Below are 22,937 nucleotides of genomic sequence, written 5' to 3'. Positions count from 1 at the left end.
TAAAGGATAATACATTTTGTGGATGCTTTGTTTCACAAATGATATAAGGTAGCTTAGAAAGAATACATAAACTGTAAGAGATAAGTACTGGAGGGAGTTATAGTGAAGAGAAATTATGAAAGAAAACAAAAGCCAAGGTTAGAGATGAGTGCCCAGTAAGTAACCATACAGTCTTACATAGTTGCTAGATAATAGGCCATCAACTTCACAATAAGTTTCTTAGCTAACAAAGCAAGGCAAGAAACATGTTCAATTACAACCTAAATATCCATTTCCTAAAAATAAAAAAATAAAAAACAAATACTGGTATTTGAACCTGATCTTGATGGAAGTTTTGACAAGCAAAAGTGAGAAAGAGTGTTCCAGGGAAAAAGTGATGAGAACTAAGGCACTGATGTGTTCCTCAAAAGTGTAAGTAAGCTGTTTTGCTTCATTAATTCATTTAATAAATATTTGAACACCTGTCTTATATCCATACTTGACAGTACAGGTTCATGAGAGTAGGAACTATATTCCCTGTTGCTTAGTAACTGTGACTTACAGAGGGAGCTTGACAAATGAACTGTGTAAGTTAGTGAGTAAATATGTGCAATGCATTGTGCCAGGCACTAGGGATGTGACATTCACAGAACATAAATACAGAAACATGTAAATAATACAGTTATTAAGAACTATAGTCAAGGTTTTCTAATAATAAAAGATAATATTTGTTGAAAGCTGACTGTGGCCAAGCACTGAGCTAATGCATGGGTGTAGTAGGCAGAATAATGGCCCCAAATACACCCATATCCTGATCCCCAGGAGATGTGAATATGTTGCCTTACATGTCAAAAGGGACTTTGCAGATGTGCTTAAGGGTACAGACCTTGAGATAGGGAGATTTTTCTGGATTAACCCTATGGGCCCAATGTAATCACAAGGGTCCTAACGTGGGAAGAAGGAGGCAAAGTCAGACAACAGCTTGATTTTAGCCTGTTTTGGACGTCAGACCTCCTGAACTGTACCATAATAAATTTGTGTTGTTTTAAGCCACTGAGTCTGTGGTAATTTGTTATAGCAGCGATAGGAAACAAATACAATGGGCTTCACATGCATTATCACATTTTCATCTTCTATAAACCTATGAACTATTATTTTAATTTTTCAGATGAGGCAACTGAATTTCACAGAGGTTAAAAAACTAGACCAAGGTTTTGCAAAGACTTAGTACCAAAAGACAAAGAATTTAAAATATCTCAATTTTTAAAATTGCTTACATATTGAAATGATATTTCAGATATAGTGGGTATATATTTAAATAAAATGTTGTTAAAATTAATTCCAGCTGTTCTATTTTACTTTTTTTTTAATTTGGCTTCTAGAAAATTTTAAATTTCATGTGGTTTGCATATATTTCTAATGAATAATACATGCCAAAAATCTCATTCTCAACAGTTTGCATTCTATCACCTATCTTTGGATTTTTTTTTTTTTTTTTTTTCATAAGAGACATGTGCTTTAGGAATATAATGCAGGAAGCCGGTCAGAGGGTGGCTTGAAAAACACTGCCCTTGAGGCAGACCACTTGGAAAGTTGTGACATTGGTCTTGGGAAGAGTTGATAAAGGTCTTGCCCAAGTCTCAAAACACACTTCTTTCCTTTGAAGAGCTTACAGCCTAATTCTAGATAGGTTTAAAACCAGAGTTGGCATAAAATGAAATAGTTTTGTTAGGCTCATTTGCCAGAGAGGGAGGTGTGTGCCAGAGTAACTACCAAGAGGGGAGCAGTGGGGTTGCTGAGGCAAGACGCCAAGGAGGAGTGAGTGTCCTCACTCACGGACTTAGAGCAATACTAAGAAGAGCAGCAATGTGGGTAGCATTTACCATAAGCCTGCTACTGATCTCCACGCTTTACATGTTAACTCATTTAATTCTCATGACGAAGCTATATGATAGGTGGTGGTGTTGTTATTCCCATTTTGCTGATAAGGAAACTGAAGCACAAAGAAGTTAAATAGTATCTTATTCAAGTTTGCTTATATTGAGAAGGCAGAACCAGGATCAAAACCTAAACCACAACCCAGATCACATCTCCATTCCCATCTGGAGCAGCTTTGACTGGCAGGGGAGATTTAGGGCACTCAAGTTTGCAAGAGCTGAGATGGGGATGAGGAGACAAGAGTTCCTCCTCCAGGGGGGCAACACCAGGAGCTGAGGGAAGAGAGCTTCGAAAAAGGAGAGGAACTGGAGAGAGAAAAAAGAAGTTAAAGAGTGGGAAATAATACTCTAAATCTATAAGGCCCTTCCCTTGTATAATTCACAGGAATGATTGAGGTAGAGTTAAAAGCTCAGTTCCTTTCCAACTCAACTGTTCTTCAGAGATCTATCTACCAGCTCTTGAAGAAAGAATTTCATGTGTCTTTCTCATAGTAAGGTCTGTGGCTGATCTATTAACTTGAAGACAAGAAACCTATTAAAAAGGGGCAGTTGTCATGCCCATTTTCCTGGGGCTCCACCTAAGATCACCCCAGCCCCAGCGACCACCACCCCTATATTACTAGGCAGAATTGCCCTTGGTTGACGGCAGCTATGGAGACGATGCCACACCCACTTCCACTCCCAGACTCAGAACACAGTGAGACCAAATTCCATGATTACCTTTCAGTTAGAAGAAAAAATCATTTGAGAACCAAGGAAGAACCTTTCCAGATCAAGTTTGCACTGGTAAGGAGTTCTGATTGCAAGCAAAAGAAAACATTCAAAATACCTTTAGCAAGAAAAACACGCACTTGCTTATGATATCTCCAGGCTTTGGGAATAGAGCAGAACCAGGGCCAGAGGCTCTGGCTCCCTTACTTCTCTAAGTCCTCTCTGCATCACTTTTGCTGTTCTTTTTCACCGCAGAGTACGTTTTTCTGTTCTCCAGACCAAGTGGTAGTTCCTGGGTTTATATGATTAAGAAATAAATCCACTTTTTTTTTTTTTCGAAAAGGTGAAATAAAATCTTTAAATAATAGTAGGGGAGAAGAGGAAGCATTTGATAGGTAAACTATGCCAAGATACTTGTCTTCTTTAGGGAGAGGATAGCCTGTAATGAGGAATTAAAAAGAGACAATTGGAGTGTGAAAGTCTTAATGTGATAATAAAACATACTCGTTATGTTTGCTGATTTAGTTTAATGTTCTTTTCTGATCATTTATAATGTTAATCTAGCTTTAATAAATGGGCCTGCATTTGATTTTTCTTCCTCTAATAATTATCGCCTGTCTTAAAACTTGTTATTGTCCTTCATCATCCAGTCACTGAGGGACCCAAAAAATGTTGCAATTCAGGTACAACCACATTTATGTTGCTAGAGACTTTGTTCATTTGGCTGGATCATCTGATACTCAGGTCCTAACATACAACATTGCATTTTCCCACAATGAATCTGATTGTAATTTTACACATAACTTCCTAGCTCAGTTTTGGAGGGGAAGTGGGAGTGGATGCCTCCCTGAGCACCGCTGTCTTCCAGTCTCTTACACATGGGTCCGATCCTTGAAAGACATCTTTGGATGGAAAATTACTTTATTTTTGAGGGAGGCAGGAGGGGTGGTGCATGATTCAAGTCATGATTTTGCGCCTAAGGACATTCTAACATTTTAAGAAAACCCAGTATTCAAAAACCCACTTTTAAAACAAGTTAACTAGGTAGCAGTTATACAAAGATGCCTCAATTTACAAAAGGCTTCAGCAGAGGTTATGTTTTTAAATGACCATCTATTTCTTTACACTTTCTTTATTTGGGTTTCTGAAAGCTATTTATAAATTTCAGGAAACTATCCAGTAAAGGCAGTTTTTAAAAAGTATTAACTCTGAAGATTAAAAAATCGTTTTTAGAAAAATATGAAAACGCATTTTAAATATAAAATTGTAGATAATCCCAGCTTTTAACACTGTCACTATTCTGGTTTATGTACATTCTAGGGTTCCACCGCACAGGCGTGGCCATGCGCGGAGGTGTGTCAGCGGCCCGCCTCTGCTGTTAATCCTTCTGCCCCAGAACCAGCTGGTGCTGGGCGCCCCGGAGACACTCCCTCCTTTCTTCTTTCTCCTCCACCTCCCTAAACTTTCCAGTTTCAACCGCACAGAGCCCCTCGGACATCTAGTTAGCTCGAGCCCGCCCACTTCGGCTTCGAAACGAAAACTCTCCCCCGCAGCTGCAGTCACGCCTGGAGGAGGGAGGCGGCCGACCGCCCCGGAAGCCGCCAGCGGCGCGGCGCGGGGCGCGCTCCCGCGTGGGCGCGGCCCACTCGCGTCCTGTGCGCGCGCGCCGCGCCGGGCACGCGCCCGCCCCCCTCAGGCGGAGACGCGTCGGGCAAAGCGCGCGGCCGCGGCCCTCCGGCGCCATTTTGGAGTCGGTGTCGGGGCCGAGGCGCAAGCAGTCTCCGCGGTGGCGGTAGCTCGTTGCGGTGGCATCGCCCAGTGCCGAGGGGTCCCGGAAGAAGGACGCGGACGGCGCGGGACTGAGAAAGGAGGCTTCTCCCTGCGCAGTCAGAGCCGCAAAGGTGGAGCCGCCTTGGCGCCCGCCGCGGGACCAGAGCCTCGGATGCGGGCGGAGAGCGGGCGGCCGCGGCGGCGGGATTCAGAAGCGCGGGGCCCGGGGGGCCTCATGTGAGAGCCGCGGAAGCAGCCGCTGCCGTCCCCGGAGCCCGGGGTGGTGTGTGGAGGAAGCCGCTGCCGGCAGCAGGTAACAGCGGAGGGCAGAGCCAGAGCCCCGCGGCGACGGCGGGACCAGGGAGGGTCCGCCGACGTGGGTGGGCGGCGGGCGGGCGTGGGCCGCCCCTCGGGAGCAGCGGGCGGGGCGCGGCGCCCAGACCTTGGAGCCCGCTTGGGGGCGTTCCCCCGCTGGCTGGCTTCAAAACATGACAACAAGGCGTGGCGCGTGTACGGCGGCCCGGTGCAGCCTCTCCGCGACACTGCTGCGTCGCGGCTGTCGCCCGGCTTTATTACCCTCGGCAGGGATTGATGACAGGCTCTTCCCAGAGTGGGCTACACCCCTGTTTGTAGCTCGAAAAAAGTGGAGCGTTAAGATGTCAAACCGACTGCCCAGGTAAGGCGCAAGAGAAATGTCAGGGAAAGCCAGTCTGTACAGGTGGCGCAGGAAGAGGGGACACCGGGCCGCGTAGCTAAGTGGAAAACTTGGTCAACTTGGGATGAGCAGCTTTGCGCCTGTTTTTAGCGTGAGATGCCGCTTCAGGTGGGTTGGCAGACAGAGATCAGGAAGCAGTCTCTTAAATAATTGGTCTGCATGTTTGAGCTAAGAAGTGAGAGTACTGTTAACTTGTTGCTCATGATGTCCAGTTGAATGGCCCAGATCTTTTAATTAGTCGTCTTTTATACCATCTTTGAAATATTTATGAAAATTCCATCGACTCCCAGTTATCTAGATGACCAGTAGACAAATTTTCACCATTACTCTTTCTCTAACCTTTTAGTTCTGAGCGTTAATATCTTTCCGCTGGTTTATTCTTGTATTCCAGCCAAAGAATGCATATTAATTTTGATATTAGGCAAAGCAGAACATAAATAGAAAGGAAATGTGATGCCACAACAGGCTTTTTATAGCTAAATACATATGGGCTTCAAAAATGCCACAAGCCCAGTGTGCTAAAAGTGCCTAATACAATGAGGGACACACAGCTAGGTGTTCTCTTCCGCCCTCCATCTGACAGATGTGTGACTGCTCTTTTCACAGTGTGTGGAAATGTTGAGTTCAGTAACTCCCTGTGCTGCTCAACTAATCTGTAGTTTTTTCTCATTTGTTTGCTTTTTGGTCTTTCATAGTAATATTTCCTCACCAAATACTCTAGTGGCCTAAGTTGCATCAATTATTTTTGAGTCCTGGAAAAGCTACATTTTGAAATTGACCTGCTGGAGCCTTGAAGAGACCTGGTTTTGGTACTCTACAAAATCTTGTTGCCATTTATTGTCCAGCTGCTTTCTCTGCACTCCTGTTCAAATATTAGTGGTGTTTCACTTTGTCTAAAAGCAGGAGATAGCCCACGGATGTAAATTTTTTGCTGACTGGTGGATGCTTTGAATACTTTAGTTTTCTATACAGTAGAGCTTCATGTGTAAGTAGATCTAATAAAATACTTTGAAAAGCAGTGCAATTTTTTGCATAGACAAAAGATCATTTTGGAAAAAATTTGACATTTAAAAATTTTATTAGATGTCCACTGTGTGATCTGTTATTTACATGCTCAAATGAGGGTAATACAGAGACCATTTTTATTGGCATTTGGGCTTAGAGTTTTTCCATTGCTTAATATTCTGTGATTCTGATGTTTAAGTCCTGTGTGACAATTTACAGTCTGTTTGGCTGTTCATAATCTAGCAAGTGCTTACAATATTCTTTGATGATCATTTACTGTTTTACATTTAGACAGAGATACTATTTCCTCATTGTTGCATACTTCTTTTTAATATGTCAATCTTTTTATCCCCTCATCTTAGAAAAGTATTGAAATATACTTTATTTAAAACAGGACTGTAATAGACAAAAGATAGTATCTATTGTTAGGATCAGCAAAGTATTATCAAAGATAATTGTGTGAATAAGACTCATTTTTGTTTATATGTTCATATACTCTAAGAGGAATCATTTTATCTTAAGTTGAATAGTTCTGGTTTTAGAAGATTTTTCTCGGGAACAGGCAATCAATATTTTATAATGAGTAGAAATTATAAAGATAGCTTCATTTCTTTTTTGAATCTCTGTATCTCAAAATTCTGAAGAGTTTTAGATAGTCAGAAGATAAATTATAAGCCCTAGGTAGCAAATTCTTTGTTCTTTGACCCAAATTTTATATGCTAAAATTAAAGTAAGCCTTCAGGATAAGTTAAAGCAGAAAAATGGGTCATAATGACAGTGTTATCTTAACCTCTAGTGGGACATTATTACTAGGAGAGATTTTTTATATTAAAGATTACGTTGTAGATTATACTACCTGTTCCCTAAACATTTTTTAAAATGCAGTCAAAGATTCTCACATAAGTTTCAGTCTCCATGAAACTACCATTTTGCCATCACTTCTGTTTTTCTCATTTTTCCCTTTCTCTCCCCCTGACAATAGGATATACATCATATACTTCATTTAACTCGTATAGCTGGAAGTAGGAGCAATGAGGAAAAGGCATTTTATTACACATGTGTTAAGACCTCCTGGTTTGATTTTAATGGCATAAAAGACCAGGGTTTTTTGCCATTGTTTCCCTCCAGCTCCTAATCCTTTTCCACAAATTTTGCTAGCTACTGGATAGAGAATCTACAGAGACATATTTGGTTAAGAGTCATATATATGCACATCCTTCATCCCACACATGAATCAGAAATTCTTATATGCTGATATGCTGGAAGAGAGTCGGAGTTACAAGTGATAGATACTTTTCAAAAGTTGTGACTCTAAATCCAAACCACCACCATTCCAGACTGTTAGAAAACTATTGCAGGCTCTAAACTAAATAGAGGTACTAGTGAGTGGTTTGAAGTTACTCTGTTCAGTTAAGAGCCTGCAGTACCTATTTTTACAAATAACAGATTAAAACAAGACCTTTTTACCTGATCACAGTGTCATTGACATTAAAAGAAATGTATAAAACACAGGGGCATATTGGCAAAAATTTAAAAATTCACCTGTAATTCCACTGTTACAATCCCACTGTTATTAATATGCTATAATCCCACTCACTGTTATAGTTACTACATTAATGTGGTAAATCTACTTCCAGTGTGTATTTCTTACACATAAGCATGTGTTGCACTCACACTTCATTTTAAAACAAAAATTAGTTCATTTTTACTATTTTTACTGTTTTACACTTTAATGTCTTTAATACTGTACTCTTTTACTATACCTAAGTTCAGTAGTTTTCTATCTCCTTTCAAAAGCCCTGGTACTATTTAATTCCTCACAGGAACCCTATGTGTTAATTTGTTCAAGGTCACATACCAGTTAGAAGTAGAGCCAGGATTCAAATCCAGGGAGCTTGATTCCAGAGCCCATTCTCTAATACAAATGCATGTAATGAACATACCTATCTATCATTCAGAAATACAGCTTGGGGAAAACATTGCAACAGTAAGTGACATGTTGGAAGAAGAAACCACATTCCAGGCCAAATAATGCATAATAGGGATGAGTTTGCCTATTTTTAGCAGAGATTGGGTCTGACAGTAACACATATCATAAACTGTTCAATATGGAAAGATGTATTGGCTAATTTAGATCCTCGCTGGAGGTTTCTGGGACTTTGGTCTGTCACGAATTCAAGAACTCAAATATAGCAGGTATCCTTAGATGATTTTTAAGAAACTTTTAGAAAGTGTCACTATAGGTATATTCTCTTTTATATTCCTTTTGGTTGACTACAACTTTTTTTTTATAATTACTCTTCCGTTTTGTCAACTACAACTTTTGAAGTATAAATTCTTGCTTTAGTTTCAAAATCATAACACTCTTTCCCCAAGTAGTACAGTATAAATACAAATGTTTAAAAACACCTGTATAGAATTTGTAAAATGACATTTGGTCTACACTGTCATTTTTCATTACATTTTGTTTTGATATTCTCCTGGAATTACTGTTCCAGTTCTTTCTGCATATTTGTGTTTGTATTTATAAATACATAAATACACAGTGACAGAAGAATGAATTTTGGATTTCTATTCAGAAGTTAAGTATGAAAAAATTATGCATTTTTCCGAATAGGATGAAACGAGGAGGAAGAGATTGTGACCATAATTCATCAGAAGAAGGTACTGCAGAGAAATCCAAGAAATTGAGGACTACAAATGAACAGTCTCAGACTTGTGACTGGGGTAATCTCCTTCAGGACATTATCCTCCACATATTTAAGTATCTGCCTCTTCTTGATCGGGCTCATGCTTCACAAGTTTGCCGAAACTGGAATCAGGTATTTCATATGCCTGATTTATGGAGATGTTTTGAATTTGAACTGAATCAACCAGCTACATCTTATTTGAAAGCTACACATCCAGAGCTGATCAAACAGATTATTAAAAGACATTCAAACCATCTACAGTATGTCAGCTTCAAGGTAATACTTTAAATCCTTCTTTTAAAATAAAATGTATTTAGTGGCTTTTATATCCTAAATCAATATATCTTCATGTATTTGAAATGTTGCCTTTTTGGGGAAAGTGCTTAAAAATTTAGAATTATCTCGTACCTCTAAAGCTGTCACAAATAATTATATTTGAGCTCAATTACTCCATTTTATTATAATTATTAAAGTCTTCAAGGAGTAGGAGCAGTAAGCACAAATCTTTGACCAAAGCTATCAGTCACATTGAATTATTGCAAACAATTTGAGGAAAAAGAAATATAAAAAATTTTTAATATGGAGATTATAATTGACTAAAATTTGTTATTTCTATCTGATGGAGACTGAGTTTGCTTATTAATTGTAAAAGGTTTAGATAAATATATTTTAGAGAGAGAAAAACGTAGATGGAAGAATGCCAAAGAGAACTGTTCCTTTCTTTTCATTGCTGGAAGGAGCATATTGGAAATTATTCAGTGACGAAACAAATGAAGTGGCTTTTTGAGATGTCCAGAATAGTTTAAGGAATCGCAGTGGTTTGTATGAGTACAGAGGCTTGTAGTGTTTTGTTTGGGGGATGACTAATGGAATATGGGTACATTTATTAAATTCTTAACACCCTTGATAATTGTTGGAAAGTAATGCATGAATACTGATATGCTTATATCTAGCACTTGTTATACAGGTCAGATTAAATCTAGATAAAGCAATGATTTTTAACCCAGAGTTCCTTACGAAAACTAAAGTCTTCACAAAAATGTCATTCCTTCTTAGACGGAGATTACCTGCTTATTCACCCAGATATATCCAGGAGGAGAGACCTGGTGATGGGAATGATTAGGCCTCCTTCCCAGAAAAATGCGTAAAGATATTTAGGCCACTCGGAGTAGGATTGCTAGGTTTAGTAAATAAAAATAGAGGCTGCCTAGTTAAATTTGATTTCAGTTAATAAACAAATAATTTAGTATAAATATGTCCTATGCATTATTTGGGACATACTTAATACTTATTTAATTAGATGCCCTGTATGTTATCTGACAGCCCTAATGAGGAGCAAAGGTGTGGGAATGGTAGGAGACTCAAACAAAAATTCAGGAACTCTTCATATGTTGTTTCTCCCCTTCCTCTCCGTGACGAAACCTGAACAGCCTTCCCTTTGTTTTGTCATCTTTGTGTTGTCTTAAGTGTTCTAACGGTAAATCCTATAAAAAGATGAGTATAATATGTTAATCTCATAGGCCTAAAGACGAGTTCTATCCAGTGTCTTGGTGGGCCAATGTTAATCTTTTATAGCCCTATGACAAAATTCAGCTATGTCCCACTTGTCTAACTGTCATAAAACCATTTGTCTTATATGTAGGCGTTTTTATTATTTTGTTTCTTTTGCTGAAGAAATAATTTCTTATTTACAAAAAGAACCACATCACAGGATTCTTTTGAGCTCTCCTGATAATATTTGTATTTAATTTATCACTACGATAGGCTGAAGAGGCTTTTAGTCAGTTATTAGTGACGGATAACGGTGATTGTCAAACTTTGTGTGCATCAAAACCACCTCGAGCTCTTGTTGAGACAAAGATTGCTGGGTCCCACCAACAGAGTTTCTGATTCACATGGTTTGGGTTGGGCATGCGAGTTAGCGTTTCTAACAAGTTCCAAGGTCATTTTGATGCTGCTGGTCCAGGGACCACAGTATGAGAACCACTGATGTGGCGAAACTTAGCCAAAGAATAATTTATAAACAGCTCTGAAACTTTAATATAAAGCAGTACATCAGTTTTACAACCAGATCTTCAGGACGTTTTTGGCTTATACATCAATCTGGAAATAAAAGTAGTGATACTACTTTTAATTATTCTAAGATGCCTTTTAGCCCAGAGAACAACTTCCTTTTTGATAAAAGAGCTTCTTATATCTTTCTTATATCCTTGAGTTTTTTGGCCATATTACCCTTCTCCCAGGAAACATCTATGCAGAAGAGTGTGTAAGAGCTGCTACTTCTCATTTGATTCTTGTTTTTATGACTGACTGGTTGGAGGCTCTCATTTTACTTCACATTCATATTTCCATTAATAACATTAATGCTGAAGCTCAGGTTTTGATTCAGTTAAACCTTCTGTTACACATTCTGATGTCTTAAAACATTTGTACCGTAGACACTGTATTTGTATGTATAATTGGCTCCACTACCAAATATATAATTATTTTTCAAAGATAAATCCATGCATTTCATTAGGTTATGTAGTCAGTTTGGAATAAAACAACTTAAAAGCCAAGTCTTTTCATTATATATCTTATAACAAAAGTTAAGTCTTGACAGTTGTCCTAATAATATTCAGGAGTAATAGTGCCGTAAACTAATAACTACATTTCTTGCTTTTGTAAAGTTACGATATGCACAGAGATAAATATATGGATAAAGGATGTTTTCTTTTTAAAGGTGGACAGCAGCAAAGAATCAGCTGAAGCAGCTTGTGATATATTATCGCAGCTCGTGAATTGCTCTTTAAAAACACTTGGACTTATTTCAACTGCTCGGCCAAGTTTTATGGATTTACCAAAGGTATCTTGCTGGTTTTGTTTTCTTAGGTGTTACTGAGAAATCCATCAAAACCCTACCCTTTTCTTATACTGACTGTGGCGTGTAAGTAAAGTAGTATATTTAATGGAACACCAGTTACTATTTAGAATGTTAGACAGTAGGGTTTTTTTTTTAACCTTTTCTTTTTCTTATCCTTTTTTTTTTAACCTTTTCTTTTTTCTTATCCTTCAACCTTCATGGTTAAGGTTGAAGAGTGAGTTGAATTTGCAGAGACTTCTATAGAAAGTACTAAGAGAGACAGAACTGAGAAGCAAGCTTATTAGAAAAAAAAGAGGTATACAGATGCATCTTTTTGGATCTTTAGAGCAGACTGGTGAAATTATAATCAAAGAAAAGTAGACCCTTGAACAATATAGGGTTTAGGGGCAAGCAGTCAAAAATCCACATGTAACTACAGTTGGCCCTTAGCATATGCATCTTCCCAATCGTGGATCAAGTATAGTTGACCCACGAACAGTATGAGTTTGAGCTGCATGGGTCCACTTATACACAGATTTTTCAGTTTTTTTTATTTCAATTGAAAAAAACTCATGTATAAGTGGACACACGCAGTTCAAACCTGTGTTGTTCACGGGTCAGCTGTACTTTCTTGGCTATTAGCCTGCCCTCATCTCTTTTCACTGATGTAGTGAATTTATGAAGCTAGGTGGAGGATGAGGTGCTATGTAGAGGAATGTGTGGTAGCATGTATTGGCTTCTCTTTCCTTACTTTCCTGGATTCTTTGTCCATTGGTTTGGATTCTTAGTTCTTATTCAGAGTCACATACTTTGACCATGCTTTAATTCCTGTTTCCCTGTAGTGGCTCCTTTAGGTCAGATTCTGTGTCCAAATGATACTTAGTAAATATATAATAAATGGAATGATATTAATTGGTACATTTGTAGGAAAAAATACATTGAAATAAAATAGGTTTGAAAATATTTAACATTTAAAGTTTTAAATTTGGAATTTTATTAAGATATGATTATTATTGTAGAATAAAATTTTATATGAGTTTCCATATTTCAAATGAGTCATAGCTTTTGAGTTGGTTGACTTATTTTAATTTTTAATCATTATGCTAATAGTTACTACTATTTTAATGGTCATTACTGTCACATCAAAAAATAATGTAATTCAGTGTTACAAAATGCCAGAATAGTAATATGAAGTGTCTGAGAGGTAAGCTCATCCTGGATTCTAGAATTTCTTTTTCCTTAACCAGTGATTGTGTGATTTAGTGATTTAGAGACATATCCTGAGTCTTGAAGTCTTATTTTTCTCCCACAGGTAAAAAGGCTCTTCTTAAATATGGCAGATAGTCAGCTGTTTTTATTTTACCATATTCCCCAAGAACAGAGTGAAGAGGATGCTCCCCTAAACAATTATGAAATACATCATTGGAGTTCAAATGAACTATATGTGTATTATATGACAGTTCCTTAATTCTCATTTGTAAGAACTGAAACAATGTTTTATTTATTTGTTTGTTTGTTTATTTATTTATTTTTGCTTTTCAGTCTCACTTTATCTCTGCACTGACAGTTGTGTTTGTAAACTCCAAGTCCTTGTCCTCGCTTAAGATTGATGATACCCCAGTAGATGATCCATCCCTCAAAGTACTAGTGGCCAACAATAGTGACACGCTCAAGCTGCTAAAAATGAGCAGCTGTCCTCACGTCTCTCCAGCAGGTATGTTGTATTTTTGCCAGATAACATTTTAGTAAAATGTATCGATGTGTTAATCAAATTAAGAAAAACTATAATCATTACCCTTAAAGGTGGGTTAATATGATTACTTCATTTCTTTTGCATAAAAATATTTTTAATGTCAATACAATAGCATAAATTCTGTAGCATCGACACTTCCAACTTATTTTCTAATCATCTTATTTTGCAATTTGTGTCCAACCTGTGCTAGAAAATGAATAAAAAAATAAAAATATAATATGAGGTCTGCCTGAGGTGCCCCTTAGGTAAAACAGAATTTTCTCTAATTGTAGTTGAACTAACGATAGATTTTAAGTCAGCACAATATCATAATTGCTTTTCTTCTCACTATGGAGAGGGAAAAGCATTGTGCTGAAGTTGTTGCCTTACATTTTGCAAGATAATTTTTGTAAGTTGAATTTTGGGACTAAGGCTCATCAAATGCAGGAATAGCATTATAAAAGCTCTTTATAACTTATCTTGTGTAGATTTTTTTAAATATTCTGTATTATTCAGTTTAAAATCATTTAAATTCCCAATGGTTTGTAGCGTAAGTATAAACCCATACTTTATATTACTCTCTCATGCTTTACTCCTGACTCATCTCCCACTATTGATTTTCCTCCCATTCTTTTAGCTGCGTTATTTGGGAAACTTGTTTTTCAGTGAGAGTGTTAAATCTTTGAGCTCTTTACAGAACACTTCTTGCCATAACTAAAGCCTGGCTTTCCTCCAAGAAAATGATTCCCTCTTGGAGGTTACTTGCTCATTCTCCTGTCTCCCACGTGAAGGATCTTGGTGATGGGAATGGCTAGGTCTCTTGCAATACAGTCAGCCCTCCACATTCCATGGGTTCAGCATCTATGGATTCAAGCAACCATGGATTGAAAATATTCAGAAAAAATGTTATGTTGTTGCCGACGTGTACTATGTAGTTAGGCCTATGATGGGTATATCTGTACTAAACACGAACAGACTTTTTCTTGTCATTCATTATTCCTAAACAATGCAGTATAATAACTATTTACATAGCATTTAGATTGTATTGAGTATTATCAGTAGTCTAGAGAAGGTTTAAACTATATGGGAGGATGTGCATGGGTTATAAGCGAATACCATTTCATGTTATATAAGGGACTTGAGCATCTGTGGATTTTGGTATCTGTGTAGGGCTGGCGCGTGTGCGTGCGTGTGTGTGTGTCCTGGAACCAGTCCCCCAGAGATACCAAGAGATGACTGTATTTTCCTAGCTGTTTTTGCCACTTCTAGATTATCACTAATGATGATAATCTAAATGAAGAAGAATGGGTTTTGGCAGTTACTTCTGTATGTAACCTTGGTCATCTTTTACTATCTACTGTATAGGTTTGCTATGAGAGTAAGGTTCATACTTTATAGCTTCATAATGTACAAGGTCCTTTGTACCCTGACCTCTACCTCTTTAACTATATTCGCTACTCATATGCAGCTCTTACTTGAGCCCTACGTAACTACAGTTCTCTGTACTTTGTGTGTTGTCAGTACGTTGTATCTTGTGGATTACCTCTTTCTGTTTCCACTTCATCTAGATAACTCCAGCTTTCAAAATTCAGCTCAGGTGTTGCAGTTTTATTCCTGTTTCCTCTTCCTCTCTGGTTTGGATACCCTACCTATTGTTTCCATAGTACTGTGAACATAACTTGTAGCACTTACCACACTGAACTGTATGAGAGCCTTGCATCTCTGGTTACTCTGTGAGACTGAACTCATTATTCTCTTTATCCTAGTACAGCCCATGTTCATTTGTTTTTTATTAAATGTACGTGTCAGTTCCGATAGTATACTATAAGCTTGCTTGATCTGACCTAATAACTTTTGGATTAGTTGTCGAGGAAGGGAAAGGAAGAGAAAGAGCATTTTTATGAGACTTCTTAATTTAAGAGTATAATTATAGAGGACTTCAATTTAAAATGAACATATTTGCCTATTTTCTTTCTATCTATATTTTGCACATTTGGATATTTTCTCTAAGTTGAAATTAAGGGCTATTTTCTATTCTTTCTTCATTGAACATCTTATCAAACTTTTTCTGCATTTCATATCCTTATCATTGTTACTGGATCTCTAGGCACCATTTGACACTTGTGTCTATTGCCTCTTTGATATCATACTCTTGATTTTTTTCTTTCCTCTCTGATTTTTCCTACTGTCTAATCTGCTGGTTTTTCTTTTCGTTACTTAAATTTTGATGCTTCACCGTGTTCTGTATTGGGTCCTTTTTTGTTTTTTTATGGTCTATGTCATCATCTATGGCTTCAGTTTACATTCTGTATATTAATACCTCCAACTTTTGATGTCTCTGAGACTCCAGAGCTGTGTATTGGGCTACCAAAGGCCCAGTGCCTCTAGAATGTCACACTGGTACTTCAAACTAATGAACTTCCTTTCCCCCTTTCCATATCTCTTGCCTTTTACTAATTTAGTGAATGGCATCATCCATCTGGTTGTCAGGGACCTGATAGACATCTTTGTTCTATGTTTCTGTAGTCAGAGAGGTCTAGTGACTGTGTCACTGAAATATGCCTCAAATTTCTATGGTACCATAGAATAAATATGTGTGTTGTCATCTCTAACCCCTCTCCCCCAGTGGGTTGGTATTTGGAGGTGTGTTAGGAGGTAATTAGGTCCCGAGGGTGGGGCCTTCATAAATGGGATTAGTGCCCTTATAAGAAGGGACAGGAGAGATGATTTCTCTTTCTACCATGTGAAGACACAGTGAGAAGGTGGCCATCTACAAATCATGAAGAGATCTGGCCTTACCCAAACCTGACCATGCTGTCACCCTGATTTTGGACTTCCAACCTTCAGAACTATAAAAAGTAACTGTTTATTGTTCAAGCCCCCCAGTATATGGTATTCTGTTAAGTAGCCCAAACTGACTAAGACACAGTATCTTTCTTCATCTCCTTTCTTACTGCTCTAGTACAGGCCCCCTACAATCTGTGCTATAACCTCTTACTTGATTTTCTAACTTGCAGCCTGGCTCTTCTCTAATCTGATTTCTGTGCTACAGCCAGATCTTTCTAAAATATAAATCTGATTTTTTTCCCTCCATTTTCCTTCAAAACTTCTCACTATGCTTTAGACAAGATTCATACTCCTTACTGAGGCTGACAAGGTCCTGTATGATCTGGTCCTTGCTTATCTATTGGGCTTCATTTTTTAAGATGTTCTCTTACTTAGGTACTGTGTGTTGAGGTCCCGTCAGTTCTTCGAATGCTTGCATTTTCTTCCATGTCTGGATGTTCATACGGGAAATAACATTCACTTTCCTTCTCCACTCACCTTTTGCCCTGCTTGATCCTTCTAATTCTGTAGGTCTCATTGTGTTAGTTCAGAAAATTTTCCCTGATTCCCCTGTGACTCCTACAGCATTCTCGTTTAATTATCTGCTGTCTTTTCTTAGGATGTTTTGTTCCTGTTGTATTTTTCCATCCTAGCACCAGTACTTGACAAATAAGACATTCATTATCAGCTGAACTAATGAACATTAGTTACTTAGTATTCTATCTTGCTGGTAAGCCAACATTTGCCTTATCTTTTAAGATTGGACATTTAACTTGTTTCTACATTTCTGCTGATTATTAAAATGAACCTTTTTGGCACATAGCAATTTATTTCTCTTAGTTTCTTCCTAAAGACAAATTATTAAGAAGTTGAAGAACTAGGTCAAAGGGTCTGGATCCTTTTTAAGCTTCTTGCTGTGTTTTTTTTTCCCAAGTGAGTTGTATGAATTTATAATTCCACCAACAGTGGATTTCTATACCAGTTTCGTAACAGCTTTATTACGATATAATTCATATACAGCTTACAATTTGTTGGCTTTTAGCATATTGACTTAGTGCATCTATTATTAGAATCAATTTTAAAACATTTTTATTATCCCCAAAAGAAGCCACATACTTCTTAGCTGTCACCACCCCCTCCTAACCTCATCCCAACGAGGCAGCTGCTAATCTACTTTCTATCTCTATAGATGTGCCTATTCTGGACATTTCATATACATGGAATCACACTCTCTGTGGTCCTTTGTGACTGGCTTTTTTCACTTATTGTGATTTTCAGGGTTCATCCATATTGTAGCATGTATCAGTATTTCATTTATTTTTATTGTCAAATATGCCATTGTGTGCATATGCCACATTTATTTTTTGATCAGCTGGTGGATATTTGGGTTTTTTCCATCTTTTGACTTATGAATAATGCTGTGAGAATTCATATACAAGTTTTTGTATGGACATATGGTTTAATTTCTCTTGGGTATATACCTAGCAGTGGAATTGCTGAATCATAGTACCTGTTTAACTATTTGAGGAACTGCCAGACTTTTCCAAAGCAGCTACACTATTTTACCTTTCTATTAGCAGTGTATGAAGATTCCAGTTTTTCCACATCTTCACCAACACTTGTTATGTCTTTTTGATTATAGCTATCTTAATGGTTGTGAACTGGTATCTCATTGTGGTTTTGTTTTGTCTTTTCATATGCTATTGATCATTTTTATATCTTCTTTGGAGAGATGTGTATTCAGATCCTTTGCCTATGTTTTAATTAGGTAATTTGTCTTTTTTATTATTGAGGTGTAACAGTTTAACAGTTTTATCTTTGTCACTATTTTGTGTTAAGTATAAGTAAACACTTATAACTATATGTATTAGTTTTTATTGCTGCATAACAACTACAAATTTAGCAGCTTAAACCAACATCAACTTATTAGCACCATAGTTCTGTTGGTCAGAGCTATAGCTATGGCTCAGCTGGCTTCTCTCCTTAGCCAGAGAAGGTCTGACTCTCTGAGTTCCTTTTCTGCAACCAGCCAAAGCAAAATCGGTTTTGCAAGGTTTCATGCAATTATATTAGGACCACCTGTATAATCTTATTTTAAACCTAATTGTGCCATGTAACATATCAAAATCAAGGGAGTGCTATTAACATTCACAGGTTCCAGGGATTAGGGTGTGGAATCTTGGGGACCACTTTTAGAACTATGGCTGCCACAACCGTTTTAGTAATTATTAAATGATATCTCAAAGTTTCTTTTATTTGCATCTTTGGTTATCATTTCCTATGTGTTCGTTTTCTTTTTCTACCAGGCTTTATGAGATTGCAAAGAACAGAGCTGTGTTTAGGTTACCTTGGGTGATCAGGGTTTTTTTTAAAGTATGTACATACCTTGTGGAGAACAGAAACTTTGCAGTGGCTGAATGGTGAGGCACAGATGTCTTTTACTCCCTCTTCTGGTGACTCTTATACTGGTGATTCAGTTTCTCTTTTCACTGATTCTATTGCCTACATTATCTTCCCACTGCTACAAAGCTTTCGGCTTACTGGTGGTCTCAGCCTTGTCACTTCTTCAGTAGCAGTTAAGTGCATGAACTTGAGTCACTCATCACTAAGTCTTTGTTTGAATTCCAGCTGTGCTGTCTTTAGCTAGCTGCCTCAATTTCAAAATAGAAATAATACTTTTCTAGATTTTTTTTTTATTTGTAGGATAACATATAGTACCTCATATATCATACTTGTATAATAAAAAGTAGAAAATATGATGTGTTTTGTTGTTCCTATCCTTCTTTCTAAACACAAAGAAATAGTTTTAGTGGGTCATTTATCAAGTAGTGTAAAGTGTGTCATCAGGGCAGAGTTCTTAGGCCACTTTGGAGATCAGATATTGTTGACCTTTGGTAAATCATCTGCTGCTTAGGGGTTTGGGGCAGTTTTGAAACATAGTACCCTAAGCATAGGAACCACTTAGGAGGAAACTGCTTTCTGAATATATTAGAGCTTTAAAAGTCATAATGTATATTTCAATTAATGTGAATTGGGTAGTTATCTTTTGACTTATCTAATGGTATTTTAGTATTTTCCTAGAAATTCGACAAGCTTATTATATACTATTAGCAGTTAAACTCTGCTTATTTGATAGAAATCTTTTTTCAGATGTTTTATTTAGTTATATAAGTCATGTTTTATATGGTTTTACCTTATTTTTGTTAAGATAGGTTTTGAATTTCAAAACATGTCCTTTGGTGGCTTCTGTTGCAACAATCATTTAATTTTTCTTGCTTAACTTATTAGAGTTTGTAATCAGTTTTTTAAAATATATGACACTACATTACTGGGGTAAACCATAGTCATGCTATATTTTAAAATATTGCTATTAATAGTTTGTGATTTTTCTGAATTGATATGTGAGCTTCATTTCTTTTTAAGGTATCAGATTTAGAATTAGTCCCATTTTCCTGTAGACAAAATTAGTAATAGATTTTTAAATGTTTGTGACTTAATTTCTACTCCTTCAACCATACAACTAAATTTTAAATTGTATAGCTTTGTGGTAAGGGAAATATGGTGAGATTTTATTGTACTTGTGGTACATGTACTTGGTTAAATTTTTGAACACATGTTAAAGTTCTACAGAAATTTGTAAATGGGTCTTTTTTCTTCCAAGGTATCCTTTGTGTGGCTGATCAGTGTCATGGCTTACGTGAACTGGCCCTGAATTACCACTTGTTAAGTGATGAATTGCTGCTTGCTTTATCTTCTGAAAAACACGTTCGATTAGAACATTTGCGCATTGACGTGGTCAGTGAGAATCCTGGACAGACACACTTCCATACTATTCAGAAGAGCAGCTGGGATGCTTTCATCAGACATTCACCCAAAGTGAACTTAGTGATGTATTTTTTTTTATATGAAGAGGAATTTGATCCATTCTTTCGGTATGAAATACCTGCCACCCATCTTTACTTTGGGAGATCAGTAAGCAAAGATGTACTTGGCCGTGTGGGAATGACATGCCCTAGACTAGTCGAACTGGTAGTGTGTGCTAATGGATTACGGCCACTTGATGAAGAGTTAATTCGCATTGCAGAACGTTGCAAAAATTTGTCAGCTATTGGACTAGGGGAATGCGAAGTCTCATGTAGTGCCTTTGTTGAGTTTGTGAAAATGTGTGGTGGCCGCCTGTCTCAGTTATCCATTATGGAAGAAGTTTTAATTCCTGACCAAAAGTATAGCTTGGAGCAGATTCATTGGGAAGTGTCCAAGCATCTTGGTAGGGTATGGTTTCCAGACATGATGCCCACGTGGTAAAGACCAAATGATGGAGGCATGATGAATAACACCTTTAAGCATATTGTATTATAATAAAAGTTTATTTCCTGTAGTTCTATTTTGTGGCACAGAAATTTGATATCTGCATTGAATATATAGGATTGTTTATTGGAAGACCTATGGGCCAGTTTTGGTCAGAAAACTTGATCTGTTTCTTTAGCCTAATAGCAATCAAATTGTAGAAAACTTAAAAAAGTTCAAAACTGAAAGTAATAACCTATTATAAAGATTAACGATCTGAAGGAACAAAACCTATATAATATCCAAGTGAGTACTAATAGGTTTTCCAAAATGTTATGTTGTCTGTGCATTTTTTAAGAATGTAAACGACATTTTAGGGTCTTCAGTTATACATACACCTGTTATAAGGTGTTTAATATAGCTCAGGAAAGTGAGCATTTTGTGAGAAAAATGTAGGATATTTCATATCTAATGAAAAAGGTTGGTTTAATGTTCTCAGATGTTACAAAGCTATTTAATGAGGTATATAAATATATGAGTAATCAGAACACTTAGAAAACTGATATGTCACACAGTGGTTATTGTAGAAGGATAATAAACAGCCAAGATGAAATCAAAAGAAAATGAATAGAGGGGAGGCAGTGTTTAACTTTGTATAAACTTTTAAATTTGCTCTATAATCTGCTAAACAATATAAATTCTTTTCGGTGACATGTTACTCTGTGGCACTTGAGGCATCATATGTAAAGTAAGGAATGCTTTACCAGTTCTCCTTGATTTTGTTTCTTTAAGCTAGTTTTGAAATATTATTCAATAATTGAAATGAAAAGCTTATCTATTTAAAAAAGACAAATTGAAATAATTAAAGGTAGAACTTTAAAATATTTAAAAATCGTTTCCATGAAAGAATATTCGTCTCCAGTGAATTTTAATGATGGTTCATTTTTCCATTTTGGAATTAATGTAGTTATGTGAGAAGGATTTTCAAAAATCATAAAAGCACCAATGTACAGTTCAGCATAAGCGGTAAATTTTTTAAAAGGATATATTTAAGTTCATAATCACATTTTTTAGTAAATATTGCTCGGATTGGAAAATTTTACTAGAAAATGTCTGCAGTTTTGTGATTGTTAATTTGGTTAAACCAATATTTTATATTAAATTAGGTAGCATTTTTATTACTTTCATATGAAAAAGGGTAATCCATACATTGTAGAATCTGTAAAAATACTAAGTTTGGGCTACATTTAGTTTTTTTAGATACCATATAAACTTTGATTCTGAGCACTAGTGCTAGTCAGTATTACCCTCCTAAGGGAAATTCAAAGTGATTTACCCCCAATGGAATATGTTAATGCTTCAAACTTTTATAAAGCATTTTAGTAGTTATGGAAGCTTATAGATCTAATCTATTTTTAAAACAGCTTCCTTTCCTAAAAATAAAGGTGACTTTCTACATAATTTATGCTTTTTAAAATTGATGGTATTCTGGCCATCAGTTTTAAGAATGAGAAGAAAAAAGGATGATCCAGATTTGTAAGTTATTATACTATTCCCCCCTTCTTAACTATAGTAAAAAGCTTTGATTGTACAAGAAATTCCTGTGTTAGTGAATGAAGCTTTTTTCCCTTGAACAATTTTGGAAAATGGATTTGACAGTGCATAATCAGTTCTACTAACCAAAGCTTTATTTGGAAATTTACATTTTGTACAAATGGAATTATATAATGCTTAAAATACTTTGTCACTTTATAAGCAAAATGTATAGCACTTAATTTGTTTATACTGTAACCCATGTGTTAAATGCTTTTATCAATTTAAGAATAAAGATAGTTACTAAAGCTGGTGTAGTAGTATAATTTTTTAAAAGTACTCCAATATATGTACTTGATTTTAAAACAAGTTAAACTTACAAATCTGTGGTTTTAGTTTCAAATCTATATTTGATGGATATGTTTAACATTAAACAACGTTTATATTAGAATGGCTTTTTTGAAGATTAGGCAAATGGAACCTATTCTTGAAATAAGCTCTCGTGCCTAAAGTGATAGGAAATTAAAAATTGACTCAAATGTAAATGTATTCTTCAAATGTTACAAAGAAAATGGTTGTTAGAAAGAATAGGTTCTTTTTACATTTAAAATAAGAATTTATAAAACAGATTACTTAGAAATAGCATTCTTAGGGTCTTTGAACCTAGCTAGCCTTTTGAGAGACAAATGTCTTTATGTAAATCCATACAATCAGAATAGGTTTTAAACTATTGGAATTATTTTCATCGCCTGCCTTAACAGCTTCCATAAAATAACCAGTTTACCTTGGTAATCTGGGCTTTTAAATATTATCAGAAAAAACTGGCATCCAAGATTAAATCAATTTACTGCATTCAGACAATTTATAGAAAAGCTTAGGATAGAAGGGAAAGGTTGGTGTGAAGAAGGCT

The 22,937-nt window shown here is 36.5% G+C and overlaps 1 protein-coding gene across 1 annotated transcript; it reads left to right on the top strand.

The window, feature by feature from the left end:
* The first annotated feature begins 4,370 nt into the window (after positions 1-4,370).
* Positions 4,371-22,335, top strand: FBXL3 (F-box and leucine rich repeat protein 3). The gene is made up of 5 exons (XM_039886914.1): positions 4,371-4,710; positions 8,735-9,083; positions 11,530-11,652; positions 13,192-13,363; positions 19,869-22,335. The coding sequence occupies exons 2-5, from the start codon at positions 8,736-8,738 to the stop codon at positions 20,510-20,512; spliced, it is 1,287 nt and encodes a 428-aa protein (XP_039742848.1). The 5' UTR covers positions 4,371-4,710; position 8,735; the 3' UTR covers positions 20,513-22,335.
* Positions 22,336-22,937: the final 602 nt, after the last annotated feature.

The sequence above is a fragment of the Pteropus medius genome, unplaced genomic scaffold, assembly GCF_902729225.1.
Source record: "Pteropus medius unplaced genomic scaffold, Ma_sr-lr_union100, whole genome shotgun sequence".
NCBI lineage: Eukaryota > Metazoa > Chordata > Mammalia > Chiroptera > Pteropodidae > Pteropus > Pteropus medius.
Note: the sequence above shows the minus strand (reverse complement) of the source record. Positions and strands in the feature narration are given on the sequence as shown.